The sequence below is a fragment of the Neophocaena asiaeorientalis genome, unplaced genomic scaffold (assembly GCF_003031525.2).
Source record: "Neophocaena asiaeorientalis asiaeorientalis breed wild unplaced genomic scaffold, Neophocaena_asiaeorientalis_V1.1 scaffold119, whole genome shotgun sequence".
Taxonomy (NCBI): Eukaryota; Metazoa; Chordata; class Mammalia; order Artiodactyla; family Phocoenidae; genus Neophocaena; species Neophocaena asiaeorientalis.
The window spans coordinates 2,931,798-2,946,455 of NW_020175821.1; the positions used below are offsets into that span (position 1 = coordinate 2,931,798).

The 14,658-nt window shown below is 53.0% G+C and overlaps 1 protein-coding gene across 1 annotated transcript; it reads right to left on the bottom strand.

Annotated features, from left to right (window-relative positions):
• Positions 1-11,861: 11,861 nt before the first annotated feature.
• CHAC1 (ChaC glutathione specific gamma-glutamylcyclotransferase 1) lies at positions 11,862-14,204 on the bottom strand. Its single transcript, XM_024732423.1, has 3 exons — positions 13,857-14,204; positions 13,412-13,447; positions 11,862-12,977 (listed from the first exon to the last, which is right to left on the bottom strand). The coding sequence occupies exons 1-3, from the start codon at positions 14,082-14,084 to the stop codon at positions 12,576-12,578; spliced, it is 666 nt and encodes a 221-aa protein (XP_024588191.1). The 5' UTR covers positions 14,085-14,204; the 3' UTR covers positions 11,862-12,575.
• Between the last annotated feature and the right edge of the window lie 454 nt (positions 14,205-14,658).

Sequence of the window (14,658 nt, forward strand, 5' to 3'; positions counted from 1 at the left end):
GCAGGTGCCTGGGAAAACAGTTTGGCAGTCCCTGAAAAAGTTAAACATACACTGTTACTGTAATTTTATGTATCAACTTAAGTGGGCCACAGAGTATCCAGACATTTGGTCAAACATTATTCTGGGTGTTTCTGTGAGTTTTCTGGATCAGATTAACACTTAAGTCAGTAGACTGAGTAAAGCAGATGGCTCTCCCTAATGCTAGTGGGCCTCCTCCAATCAACTGAAGACCTGAATAGAATAAAATGGCTGACACTCCCTCCAGTAAGAGAGAAGTCCTCCTGCCTGACTGCCTTCAAACTGGAACATTGGCTTTCTCCTGCCTTCAAGCTGGAATTGAAACAGTGGCTCTTCCTGCTAGCCTTTGGACCAAACTACACCACTGGCTCTCCTGGTTCTCCAGCTTGCAGACTCATCCTGCAGGTCTGCAGACCTTGGGACCTGTCAGCCTCCATAGTCACATGAACCAATTTATTTCTATCTATCTAGCTAGCTATCATCTACCTATCTATCATCTATCTATCTATCTGTCTATCTATCTATATCTCCTATTGGTTTTGTATCTCTGGAGAACCCTAACAATATGACCCAGCAATTCCACTTCCAGGTGTACCCAAGAGAAATGAAAACATGTCTACAAGAAAACTTAGACATGAATCTTCATAGCAGTATTCACAAGAGTCAAAAGGTGGAAACAATGCAAATGTCCATCAACTGATGAATGGACAGATAAAATGTGGTATATCCATACAATGGAATATTATTCAGCAATAAAAAGGAATGAAGTACTGATTTGTGCTACAAATAGGATGAAGCTTGCAAACATTATATTAAGTGAAAGAACCCAAACACCAAAAGACCAGGTATTATATGATTATGAAATGTCCAGAATGGGCAAATCTATAGACAGAAAGTAAATTAGTGGTTGCATAGGGTTGGGGGATTGGGTAATAAGAAGTAAAGGTGTGAGGTTTCTTTGTGGACTAATAAAAATGTTATAAAATTGATTGTGGTGATAGCTGCATACCTCTGTGAATATGTAGTAAAAGCCATTGAATTGTACACTTTAAAAGGTGAATCGTATGGTACATGAATTATATTTCAGTGAAGTTGTTAAGAAAAAAAAGGAGATGCAGCCAAAAATATACAGGAAAAGTTTTAGGTTGAACAACATAAAATTGCTTTTTAATCTACAAATATGGCAGTTTCATATGTTTCAATCTATTGATAAATAATAATGTTATTTTATGATTTTTGAGGTACTTGTAAGCTTTTTCTTTTTCTATTCTAAATATTCACTTTTGTGCTTAATTTGTATTCTTTTTCTTAAAGAGGGCTTTCCCAAATTGTATAAGCTTTAGGCCTCACACACCCAGATCCAGGGTGGGAATGTAAAGTGTTAGGGCCTTGTGTGGGACAATCTGACAATCTGTGTCAGGAATTTTAGAAATATCCATTCCTTTGACCCAGCCACTCTAATTTCAGGGATCTATTTTCAGGGAATAATCAAGTTTGCTGTAGGGCAAGGCTTCTCAACTTTGAACCTTGGGTAATGGAGCAGGAGCCCAGACTGAGCCTTGTCAGAAGTTCCGTTCCTCATAACTTTTTTTTTTTTTTTTTTGTGGTACGCAGGCCTCTCACTGTTGTGGCCTCTCCCGTTGCGGAGCACAGGCTCCGGATGCGCAGGCTCAGCGGCCATGGCTCATGGGCCCAGCCGCTCCACGGCACGTGGGATCCTCCCGGACTGGGGCACGAACCCGTGTTCCCTGCATTGGCAGGCGGACTCTCAACCACTGCGCCACCAGGGAAGCCCCCTCATAACTTTTGAGTTTCACCAATAAGTCCATGGCTTGAGCCCACTGGAACTGGATTTTCTGTTAAACGCAACTAAAACAAAGGTTTCATGGCAGCATAACTGAACCTAGCAAAATATTGGAAACAACCCAAATAGAAACAATATAGGATGGGTTGAATAAATTTTGTACATCACTATGTTGAACTATTAGGTGGCCATTAAAAATCATATCTTTAAGAATATCTGATGACATAGGAAAAAATGCTCACAATTTAATCTTAGGTGAAAAAGTAGGACACAAAATAACTGAAGTTTATTTTTTACCTACATATGTATATATGTAGGTTTTTTAATAGAGTAGTAAGAAAGAGGAATAGGAGGATGCAAACTTTCCTGGATGGAGGAATTATGAATGAATTTTAATTCTTTATACTATTCTGTATTTTCCAAACTTTCTACTATGATCATGTGTTATTTGATATATAATTATAACAAGCACTTTAAGAACAGAAGTGTGGGGCTTCCCTGGTGGCGCAGTGGTTGAGAGTCCGCCTGCCGATGCAGGGGACACGGGTTTGTGCCCCGGTCCGGGAAGATCCCACATACCGCGGAGCGGCTGGGCCCGTAAGCCATGGCCGCTGAGCCTGCGCGTCCAGAGCCTGTGCTCCGCAACGGGAGAGGCCACAACAGTGAGAGGCCCGCGTACCACAAAAAAAAAAAAAAAAAAAAAAAAAGAAGTGTGGGGGTTTTTTTGGCTGAGTTGGGTCTTCTTGCTTCACGCGGGCCTTCTCTAGTTGGGGCAAGAGGGGGCTACTCTTCGTTGCAGTGCGCAGGCTTCCCACTGCGGCGGCTTCTCTTGTTGCATAGCACGGGCTCTAGGCGTGTGGGCTTCAGTAGTTGCAGAACGCGGGCTCAGTAGTTGTGGCTCGCGTGCTCTAGAGCGCAGGCTCAGTAGCTGTGGCTCACGGGCTTAGTTGCTCCGTGGCATGTGGGATCTTCCCGGACCAGGGATTGAACCCGTGTCCCCTGCACTGGCAGGCGGATTCTTAACCACTGTGCCACCAGGGAAGTCCAAGAAGTATGCTTTTAAGGGAAATTTAGAAAACACTCAGAAGCAAGAAGAAAGTAAGATATTTCCCACAACGAAAGCTTTCTTACAATGTGTCTTCGGATTTCAATTCAGTTCTCATGATAAAATGGTAGCATCCCCCCAATACACCTTAATAATTTCAAGGGGACTTTAGAGAAGCTGTACTTCAGGGAAGGGCATGGACTGGAATGTCAGACACTATGGAGAGATATTTTAAGGCAGGTATGTCTTTTCTGAGCATCAATATCTGCTCCAGTTTGCAAGCCTGGTGTTCCGGTTTACCTGGGCCTGGGGCCAGCTTTAACTCTGGGTAGAAAAGGGAGCACCCTGCATGGCCCACCACCCAAATCAGTGCTCTTAACTTCTGAGGGGATGTCCAGAGCCTCTTTGTGCCCAGGCCTTTTCTTTTTCAGATCTGCATTTTATTACATATTTGACTGACTTATGAATAAGTAATAAATTTGCACAGTTCAAAATCAAAAACATACAAAAGGGCATAAGAATAAAAAGTCTCTCTTCCATCCCCTCCCCTGGCCCCCAGTTCCCCTCCTGGGAGGCAAACTGTGTTGACAGTTTCTGGTAATTCCTTCCAGACATATTTCTATGCCTTTTAAATACATGATTTTATTCATACTATGTGTCTAACTTTGTATGCTTTTTTTTTTTCACTTACACACTAATGTTAAGGAATACTGTAAAAAGAGTAAAATGTTTTCTGAACATTAATAAATATTCTTCCTAAACATTCATAATTACTCAAATATGCCATGGAAGGGAGATGGGCCATTTGGTTTCCTATTGCTGGAAATTTTGGACTTTCCCCCCCTAAGTCCCCTGAGTCTGTCCAAATGAAACTGTCCTCCTGGGTTCAGCCAGCAATTGCATTTGGTTTGGGACCTGATTAGCCATTGGCTCCCTGGGGACACAGAGCTCAAAGGTCAGGAGGAGGCCCAGGGCCCAAGCCAGAGGGAAGAGCGGGTGGTCCCTGGCCTTCAGGAGCTGGCTGTGTGGTCCAGGCCAGCAGAGGAGATATATTTAGCTGGGTCAGATGCTGCTGGCTGTATCATGACCCAGGAGGACTGTGCTATTGGTAAACAAACCACAATGGCCTGGCTTTCAGTCAGTCCTCCTTTCTCGTCCCTTTCCCCACTTGCTGGCAGGGCAGGAGCTGTGAGAGGTGGAGGTGGGCACTGACCAGGGAGAGGGCTCATCTGGAGAGGCCACCTGCAAGGCACCCAGCAGAATTGTGTGGCCTTGTTCTCATGGCCCCACGTTTTTGGGGTGTTTTTGGCATTTCTCCTCCTGCCTTCCTTTACCCACCCTCCCCAACACAGCAGAGTGGGGCAGCCCAGGGAGCACCCCCTTCCTCCTCTGCCTCCACCCGCTTTTCCCTTTCTCCCTCTACCCATCAACCTGATTTGCCCTCAGTGCTCTGCTAAGTGAATAGAGTTCATTCATACAGTCATTTAGCCAACTTCATTTATCCATTTATTTGGCCAGCAAATATTTTTTGAGGGCCTGAGATAAGCCAGGCTCAGTGCTGGGCACCAAAGACACAGCAATGAACAGGGAGGTGCTGGCTCTGGCCCTTGTGGAGATTACACTCTAGTGAGGTTAGAGATAATCCAGTAACTAATTAGGTGCTGGTGAAAAATAATAGTGTTAAACAATAACCAACATTCACATAGTGCTTTAAAGTACATAGGGACTTCCCTGGTGGTCCAGTGGGTAATACTCCACACTCCCAATGCAGGGGGCCTGGATTCGATCCCTGGTTGGGGAACTAGATCCCGCATGCATGCCGCAACTAAGAGTCCACATGCCACAACTAAGAAGTCCACATGCCGCAACTAAGACCTGGCACAACCAAACTAACTAAATAAATATTTTAAAATAAATAAAGTATATAAGAGTCTTTCACCTGATAGCACATCTAATCCCAATAATCTAAGAGATAGTTATGATTATCATTCCTGCTTTAAAGATGAAGAAATTGCAGCTCAGAGAGATTAAATAACCTGGCCAAGGACTCACAGGATACATGGAGCCCTGGTTCTTGAGCTCAGTCCCTCCGACCCCAAGCTCATGTCCCTCCTGAAAAAGAGGAGCCACTGGAACTGGATGGGAGCGGGTTTCTGGTGCAGCTCTTCATTTTACATTTGAGGAGACGGAGGCCCAGAGAGAAGAAAAGTGCCTTGTCTAAGACACAGACTTAAAACAGGACTGGAACCTCTGGATCCCAGCCCAGTGCTCATTCTTTGCATCTGAACAGCAGTTCAATGTCCTGACCAGGGTATGAAGCCCTGGCAGATTTGGGGTGGCGGTAGTCATGGTAGGTCTGCCTCCTCCCTTCCCCTGCGCCCCCCCCAGCCCCCCCCCACCTCTGCTGCATAGTCCCTTTTGTGAGGAGAGAGCACAGAATGCCCTCCGCAGTCCCCATCCTCCCCTCGCCAGTGCCTGCTCCTTGCTGAGTGTGTGGGCTTTCGTTCAACAAACACAATGTGAGCACCTACTGTGTGAAGGCTCTGGGAAGCACCTCAAGGGCCCACAGTCCACTGGGAGGCCAACAACGAACACAGTGCCATCAGATCTGCAAGATAAAAAGCAGAGATGTCAGAGATGCGTAGCAGGGCCCCAAAGCCAGGCCTTGGTGGTCGGGTAGAGAAGGTTCAGGGAAGGCTTCCCGGAGGAGGGACATCTCAACTGAGTGCTGAAGTCTGAGTGATTAATTAGCCAGGCCAGAGCTGGCAGGGAAGAGGCTTTCAGGGTGGGGGAATGGAGGGTGTAAGACAAAGCAAGAAGTCACCCTGCATGTTGCAGGCGTTTTGCAGGCTTCTGTCAGGTCCGTACAAGTAGCCTGTGAGCAGGAACTTGGTCTCCCTTCCTGTGGAAACCTCCACGGATGAGGACCTACTCCTGTGGATGGATGACTCGGTTACCCCACGTGAGCAGCTTTCACCGCCATGGACTCAGCATCCTCCCAGCCAGAGCCACCCTCCTGACCTGGCGTGGACATGACAGCCCCAGGAGGGTCTGTGCCTGGCAGGAGTCTTTGACTGCAGCAGTGGGGAAGCCGCAGGTGGGTACATTACTGTCCCCTTCTTCCCCCAGTCACCAGCACCCTCAGGTTGTTCCCAGGAGGGTCCAGCTCCCCTCCCGTGGGGACAGGGAGCACCACCCCATGAGACAGGCACAAACAGCCCTCCAACTTAGCGCCCGGAGCAGGGAGGACTAGCAAGGGCACCGACCCTGCCCCTGACATGCCTGCCAAAGGGCGGTCCTTCCTCTGGTGTGTGTTTAGGGCCTGACCTCTCTCAGACCAACGGAGGGGCTGAGAGGGGGCAGCCCAGGGTGGGTCAGTACTGCCCCAGTCAGGCACGTGCTGGGTCTGCCCTCACCCCGGTGGCTCCCAGTCCCACATTCCTGGGCTGTGCACAGAAACATTCACTTTGAATATTAGCCCAAGGAGGTGGCTTGGCACTCTCCCTTGGTGGTGACAGGTTTCCACGGGTCCTTTCCCTCCAAGGGGAAACGTGACATTGCGTTCATAAGGGGTGTCTCATTAAACCCGGTTCCCCATAGGTCCCCTGAGTTCCCGTGGGGCCCCAGAGCTGGGCAACGAGCTGGGCGACATTCAGTTCCTGCCCCGGGGAAGGGGGGGCGTGCTGAGCCTAGTGGGGACAGATCTGCAAGCAGATCACGTCAATACGACAGGCTGGGCTCAAAATAGGGAGGGGGGGCGGGGGGGGGGCACCAGCCAGCCCCAGCCCAGGTCCACAGCAGCTTATGCAGGCACAAGGCCGACGCTGAGTTCAGAAAGATGTGAGAGGGCTGGGCAAAGTGGTTAGCAGGGGGAAAAGAGTAGGAGCAAAGCCTTGGTGACCAAAAATAGCCCGAGGTGGGAGGAGACAGCAGGCAGGCGGCGGGATGGAGGGGCGTGGCGGGGGGAGCGCGAGGCCGAGGCGGGAGGGGAGAGCAGGCGCCGGGGGCCGAGTTGCATTTTACATTTTGTAGGAAATAAATATCCAGGAGGGCACCAAACTGGGGAAGGCGGATCCCTTTGGAGAGCATGACTGTTGTCCAGGGAAAGAGGGTGAGCATTAGGGCGGGGGAGGTAGGACGGGACAGGGAGCCCCAAGGTCCGGTAAGACAGCGGAACGCCTGAAGGTTTGAGGAAGCAGACTGGGCCCACGTTTAAGGTTTGGTGAGGGGAGCGCTCACCCCGGGCTCTACCTTCCTGGGGGGCGGGAAGGACCGGGGAGCCGCCGAGCCGGAGGGGCGCCTGCGGGCCAGGGTCCCCGGATGAAGCGGGAGGGGCGGGCACAGCAGGGGGAGGGCGCGGACGCGCGCGGTGCCCTCTCCTTCTTGGAGGGGTTGGGCCGGTGACAGGAGAGCGGCGTGGTGGTGGAGCCTTCAGGGTGTGTCCGCTCTCCCTCACAGCCCAGGGAAATGCCCCGGACGGGCCTGAACCGGGAAGGGCAGGCCTGGCGGGACTCTCCAAAGGCACCCGGGAAGGGAAGAGGAGAGTGGCCTCCACGGGCCCCTGGGCAGGGGTTGAGGGCCCAGGAACAGGGCAAGGAGGGCAGAGGGCAGGTGTGGTCAGAGGCTTTGGTCAGCCTCTTCTGACAGGCGCCAGATAAAGCAATCCTGCTTGGGGACTTCCCTGGCCCTCTTCCCTGGTGGTCCAGTGGTAAAGACTCCACGATTCTACCGCAGGGGTCAGGGGTTCGATCCCTGGTCGGGGAACTGAGACCCTGCATGACGCATGGCGCAGCCAAAATAAAAAAACAATCCTGCTCGGTCCCAGTTTCCACAGACACCATGCCATTTAAACACTCCAAACCTCGAGGCTTTTGAGAGTGAAAGTAATAATTACCTCAGGACAACAGGAGTAAACTAGGCCCCTCCTGGGCACACTGGGATATATGGTCACCCTAGCTGTGGGGCAGGAGGCTGACCCTCCTGCTTTGAGCCTGGCCCTCAGGGACACTCTCCTTGTGACAGGGCCACCCCAACCTGGCCCTGGAGCACCCTGACCCTCCTCAGAGCCAGGCCTGGGGAAAGACAGGGTCTCCCCATTTTGAGGTCCATCTCCCCACACCCTTTGGTTCTCTGCCACCACTGTTTTCAGGGGAACGACAGCCCTCAGAGGAACGTGGTCCTTCCTGGAACCCAGTGGGGGGCAACCTGGAGAACCCCTAAGAGTCTGTCAGCCCTAGAAAGGTGCTCAGAGGCCAGAGTGGTGTTTGCCCACACGCCCCTGAACTGTTTATGCCCCCTCTCAGCAAAACCCTGGGGTTCCCCAGTCTCCTCCCTCCTGCCTGTCCCCCGTTTTCAACTGGCTGCCAGGCAACGTCCCCATGTTCCCTGCTCCTGCTTTTAGTTCATGCCTCCCCAGCACCTGCCCGTCCTGCGGCCTTCCCCTGCCACCAGCACAAGCCTCCTTAAGCCCAGACCTGAACACAACACTTGTCTGCTTGACAAGCAGACAAAACAAAAAGAACAAAAACAAACAAAGACCCTTTTGTGGGAGGAAAAACACATGAAAAAATTAAAACATCACCACAGAACTCAACTTCCCTACAAGGTAAAGTCTAACACTTCCTCCAAGAACTGACTCCAAGTGTACAATGGAGTTTTCCAGAACTATATATGAATTTGCCACAGAAGGAATGCAGAAACAGCTAAGAATCCAACTGCTTCTATTAAAGTCAGATATTAAAAATTTGAAACAGGAGCTTCCCTGGTGGCGCAGTGGTTGAGAGTCCATCTGCCGATGCAGGGGACACGGGTTCGTGCCCCGGTCCGGGAAGATCCCACATGCCGCGGAGTGGCTGGGCCCGTGAGCCATGGCCACTGAGCCTGCGCATCCGGAGCCTGTGCTCTGCAACGGGAGAGGCCACAGCAGTGAGAGGCCCGCATACCGCAAAAAAATAAAACAATGCCACTCCTTTCACTAAATTTGTTCTGGAAAATAGAATCATTTTTCCTTTAAAATATGTTAACATATAATGGATTTATTTTTTAAATTTAATTGATAAATATGTTTTAAACTTCTCAATTCCTAATACACTAAATGTTGTCAATCGCTATATCACACATCAACAAAAGCTCTTGGGGTCCTGAGACTCCTACGCCCTCCCCACACCTTCAGTTACCCCTTTGCTTCTCTCTCCTCTTAGCAGCCAACTTTCTTGAGAGCTACTTTCCTCCCACTAGCTTCTCAGCCCTACCTTGTAGTTTCCCACCACTGATCCTGAAACTGCTCTCACTGAGACCACTGAGGACTGCCTGGCATTTCATCCAGTGGACACTCCTGTGTCCTTGTTTTCCTTAGCATCTCAGCAGCGTGACCCTGGCTCGCAGAAAACCATGCCTTCCTGTTTCTCCTCCTGCCTCTCCAGCTGCTTGTTCCCAACTCTTTTTTTTTTTTTTAAAAGAAGATGTTGGGGGTAGGAGTTTAGTAATTTATTTATTTATTTTTGCTGTGTTGGGTCTTCGTTTCTGTGCGAGGGCTTTCTCTAGTTGTGGCAAGCGGGGGCCACTCTTCATCGCGGTGCACGGGCCTCTCACTATCGCGGCCTTTCTTATTGCGGAGCACAGGCTCCAGATGCGCAGGCTCAGTAGTTGTGGCACACGGGCCTAGTTGCTCCGCGGCATGTGGGATCCTCCCAGACTAGGGCTCGTACCCGTGTCCCCTGCATTAGCAGGCAGATTCTCAACCACTGCGCCAACAGGGAAGCCCTTCCCAACTCTTCTTGCTTCGCTCACCCCACCAGGGCTGGGGGGCCTCAGGGTTGGACTGGGCCTCGTTCTCTTTTCTCTCCACTCCCAGGTCTTCAAGGACCGTCTTGATGGGTGTGGCTCCCACACCTCTAACTCCAGCCCATAGTACTCTCCTGAGTCCCAGACCCCCGTATCCAGCTGCTCCTGAACATCCACATGGATGCCACTGCCCCACAGGCCCCCGCAGGGCAGACACTCTCACACAGGACAGATCTCCACCTGCACCCTTTCCAGCTCTGCCTCTGCACCAGGAACCCTGGCCCTCTACCCTCTTCCTCACTCTACTCATCAACCAGCCACAACCAATCCTGCCGACCTCACTCCCTAAATCGCTCTCAAGTCCATCCTCCTGTCCATTCCCACTGCACCCCTCAGCTCAGGCCACCTTCCCTCTCCCTGGCCTTTGACCTTCCTCCTCAAATCTGACACAGCAGCCAGTATTCCTTTTTAAGCAGTCTCTTCCCCACTCAGAATCCACAGGGGCCCCCAGCGACGCAGGAGGAATGCCTCCTCCACAGCACAGCTCACCAGAGCAGCCAGCAGGATGAGGTCCTGCCACCTGTCCCGCCCCATGTCCCCTTCCCCGTGCCACTCTGTCCCAGCTGGTCTGACCTTGCACCCGCCTCTGGTACAAGTTGTTCCGTGCCTCTGATCACTAGAGACCCCCTCTCAGCCCCATCATTCTCTCCCCTGGAAAGCCTACCCTGACCTCCCTCAACCTCTCAGGGTCAAGAGCCCTTTCTAAGCTGAGTGCCCTATTCCCACCATGACACTTTTCATGCTGAATGGTCACGATTCAAAGTTCCTTGAGGAGGAGGATTTCTTCTCTGCTCTATCCCCAGTGCCTAGATCAGTGCTTGGCATGTAGCAGCAGCTTAGTAAATACCTGCTGAATGAATGGCTTGAAGTATGCGAGCCCATGTGCAGCTGGCAAGCAAACTTCCGAACCCCCAGCGCCATTCATATAGAGCATGGCTCTGCTCTGAGCACCCAGACTGGTTGTCTGGCCCTACCGTGGCATAGGAGGCGGCTGTCCAGGGCTCCCTGCCACCTGCTGCCTCCTCCGGATGTGTTGTCCTGACCAAGCTCCCAGAAGAACCTGGCTGGACTCCATACTTTTCTCATCAATGGCCAAAACATGAGGCTGCCAACAAATGGGCACCCTCCCCAGGCACAAGGGCCACTCAGCTTGGTCGGAGCTGACCCTGCTGGGGACACCCAGACCAAACCAGGACACCAGCCACAACAAGAGGGGCAGCAACACATACCACACAGCGTCCTAGTGTAAACTGAGTCTCAGAGGCTGAATACTTTTCTGGAGGTCACTGGGCAAGTGAGGGATGGGCTGGATTGGAGCCAGGCTCTACTGCTGCAAAAGCCCTGCACCCATTCTGCAGGTCCAGGAGTAAAGGCTCAATCCACTGAGGGGCCACTCCCAGTTGAGGAGCCCAGGGCCAGACTGAGACCTTGGGGGCTGGGATTTGCACCTGGAGGGCCAGGGTGACGGAAGAGTAGCCAGGGGCAGGCAGATGGGGAACAAGCAGCAATCCAGAGGGTGCCCGGCAACTCATCCCATCATGGGCTTGAGTCCTGGTGGGTCAGGGTAACGGAGAAGGCACAGCCCACACCACAGGCACAGGAGGCAAGAATGAGCACCTAGACCTCAGAATTCAAAGGGCCACCAGGTCCTCCAGGCCTGCACTGTCAGCATGGTCTTACAAGTTGTCATCACCTTACCCTTTAAGCTCCTTTAACCCACATGGCTCCTTCAGCAGGAAGCCAGAGGTCCAGCCTCACTGTCAGGAAGAGGCAGCTTCTGACCCTGCAACTGGAGGAAGACCTGGTCTGAACTGCAAGCCCAGCAGCCCCTTCAAGGCAGCTGGGAGGAGACACCGGGTACCAAGTCGGTGGCAAGGACTCCTCACAGGGCTGCCAAGTAGAGCTGCCCAGGCTGAATTTGCATGCCTCAGCGGGGGCATTCTTTGTGTGCACTAAGACGTGAATCGCGATCACAGGAGCGATGTAACCTGGTAGTCCTGCCTGCTCAGCTGCCCCCTCTCTGGGACAGAGGCATGGGGATGAAGAGGGAGCCCCTTCCCCTCTTATGAGCCTTCCAGGGCTTCAGCACCTCACTCACCCCAAACCCCCATCTGAAGAAAAAACCACATTCCAGCACAGCACCGATAATGAGATCAGTTTATGGATTATAGTATGGGACAAACTGGGAAGGTGCCACGGCCTATACCGATGAGCTTCCCAGAAATAGACCGACAGACAGACAGGAGTGGCCCAGACAGACAGACAGAAGGGCAGGGAAACAAAGCCAAATGGGTAAGAGGTCTAGGCCCAGCCTCAGCAGCTGTGTCTGGCCTCCAGATCCAGCTCTGCCCTGGGGGCCTGGGGGATGAGTAGGGCTGGCAGGGGCCTCAGTTCTTGTAGGGCCCCCTCTCCTCACTCCCTCCTACCCTCACCAGCAAGCTGGGACCTTTGGCGGGTGTTGTTTCTGCGGCTAGGGAATGGTAGGTCTGGAGTGGGGGGCAGAGGGTCAAGGCTCTTGGAGGCTCCCTGGGGAGGTGGAGGCCTGGGTAGTATGGGGATAGCAGCAGCACTGGGGGGAATATGGTCAGGCACCAGGCGCCTGGGGTGGGGCACCACTCAGCAGGGCCCCTATATCTAGGGCAGGCCCCCCACCCTGCCCACCACACCAACATGGTACAATAAATAGAGTTTCAAGTAGTAAGTCAGTGTCAGGTAGGAGATCTGGGGGCTGGCGGACAGGCAGGAGCTTAAGAGAGGCCCCTGTCGGCCCACCAAGTCTTCTCAGTGGGCTCCAGCTATATCAAGTCTGTCTGTGTGCACTGGAGTGGGGACCTGGCCCCTGTGTCCATGTAGGGGCTCAGCCCCTCAGACCAGTGCCAAAGCCTGCTCAGTGGGGCAGAAGCAGGGCAGCATGGTGCCTACAGCATCCACAATGGCTGCTAGGTGCTCGTCCTGTGCCTGGGGCCCACAGAGCTGCATGAAGTCTGCCAGGCGCAGCAAGTACTCAAGGTTGTGGCCAGAGAAGCCTCGGCAGGCCAGGATCTGCGTAGCGATGGCCTCCTCAGGCACAGGGCCCAGGTAACCAGGGTTCTGCGGGGTGGCCACGTAGGCCAATGCCTTGAGTGGTTGGTCAGGGGTATCTTGAGGGTAGAAGGTGACCTCCTTGGTATCATAGCTGCCAAGCACTGCCTCCCGCACATTCAGGTACTTCAGGGCCTCATTCACCTGCTCACCTTGCACCTGGTACGCCACACCCCAAGTGCAGCCCTAGGAGAAAACATGGGCACTGGGGTCAGTCACACAGCTCCTTCTAGTCCCACCCCAGTACTGTGCTTGTAAGGGAGGTGGGCAGAGCGCTGGTGAGCCCTCTAGTAGCAATATATCAAGCCCTCATCCTCCCTTAACACGGGTTGGTAAGGTGGTCTAGCCCCAGAAAGAACAGAAATCCTACTCAGAGTATGGTCTGAGAAACAATGGCATCACCTGTAAGCTTGTTAGGAATGAGTTTCAGGCCACTCTAAATCTTATTAAAATCTGTAATTTAACAAGATCCTCAGGTGATTCTTATGAGAAGCACTTAGCTAGACCCACCCTTCCCCTCAGCCAGCGGGGCATCTAATCTAGCCTGCAGCCAAGGATCCACAAGCTCTGTCTGTCTGCACCCCTCCACGCTGGGTCTCTTTCTTGACTCTGGCACTTACCTCACGATCTTCAAGGAGGGTCACCACACGACCAGGCTGAGGAGGGAAGAGAGATTTTGAAAAAAAACAAATTAGAAATGAGCTCTGCCATCATTGGTAGAGAGAACTCTTAGTAACCCTTCTGTCCCAGGCCTCAGAGAGCCCCACACATCCAGGGGGATGATGCATAGATGTAACAGGAGTAGACACATGGCAGTGGCCCAGATTGATAATCAGAAATATTCATCAACACGGTGATCCACAGGATCAGCCTATAGCCATCACACAGTGACCCACTGGGCACACAAATTTAAGCCAAAATATGTAAGCAAGGTTTACATATTTCCCCCATCGGGACGGAGTCACCGTCTGCCCAGATAGACCCTGATATTCCAGGGCACCAGCGCGGTGCCCACTATCCTGTCCCCCACCCCCGTCATTCACCCGGGCATGGGCAGATGCTCACCATCTTGTCGCTGCCCCGATGGAAGGTGTCTCCCTGCCAGAAGCGGCGGCTGTAGCCGCGCACGAAGCCCACACGGCTGTCGCTGTAGGCGAAGTCGGGCCTCCACACCAGGGAGCCGTACCCGAAAATCCACAACGCTTGGGGGTCGCAGTCGTCCTGGGGGTCGCAGTCGTCCTGGGGGTGCTGCGAGGGGGGCGGGGTGTTCTGAGCTGCAGACTCCTGCTTCATGGTGCCGGATACAGGGACTGGCCTGGGCGGCCTCCGGGGCTGATCTCCGACGCGGGCACGGAAGGACCACGGAAGTACCCACCTTGCCTGGCACCGCTTGGCTGCTCCAGCTGCGCTGCCCGGTCCGAGGTCCCCTTTAAACCCTCCGGCCGGGAAGCCCCACCCACCGCGGCCAGCTGCCGCGGTTATTGGGGCGGGGCAAATTCCATTTTGGCCAATCACCTTAGGATTTTGCTGCCAGGTTGACCGCGCCGCCCCCTGAATGGGTAAGTGCGCGTCCTGCGCTGGGCCCAGCGCGCCTGCTGATTGGTTCGGCTCCACCTCTGTAGCAAACCCGGCAGGAGTGATGCAACGGCTGGGGAGGTTTCCCCAGCTCAGACGTGCAGCAAGGACGCCACAGATTGCGTCAGGCGGCCGGCAGTGGGCACGGACGAGGGCACCGGTCGTCTCCCCATCAGCCCCTTTACGGCCTGGGCCCTTCAAGAACCATGGCGGGCCGGCCCCAGGAGGGTGTCTTTCAAGCAGTCCTGCCAGTGCACCTGGCCGAGTCACTGCCACCCCAGGCAGCACGGAC

Coding starts and splice junctions, on each gene's coding strand:
- CHAC1 (XM_024732423.1), bottom strand. CDS start 14,084: ATGAAGCAGGAGTCTGCAGCTCAGAACACCCCGCCCCCCTCGCAGCAC. Junction 13,448..13,856: donor ATCGGGGCAGCGACAAGATG/GTGAGCATCTGC, acceptor TTCCCTCCTCAG/CCTGGTCGTGTGGTGACCCT. Junction 12,978..13,411: donor CCCTCCTTGAAGATCGTGAG/GTAAGTGCCAGA, acceptor GTTTTCTCCTAG/GGCTGCACTTGGGGTGTGGC.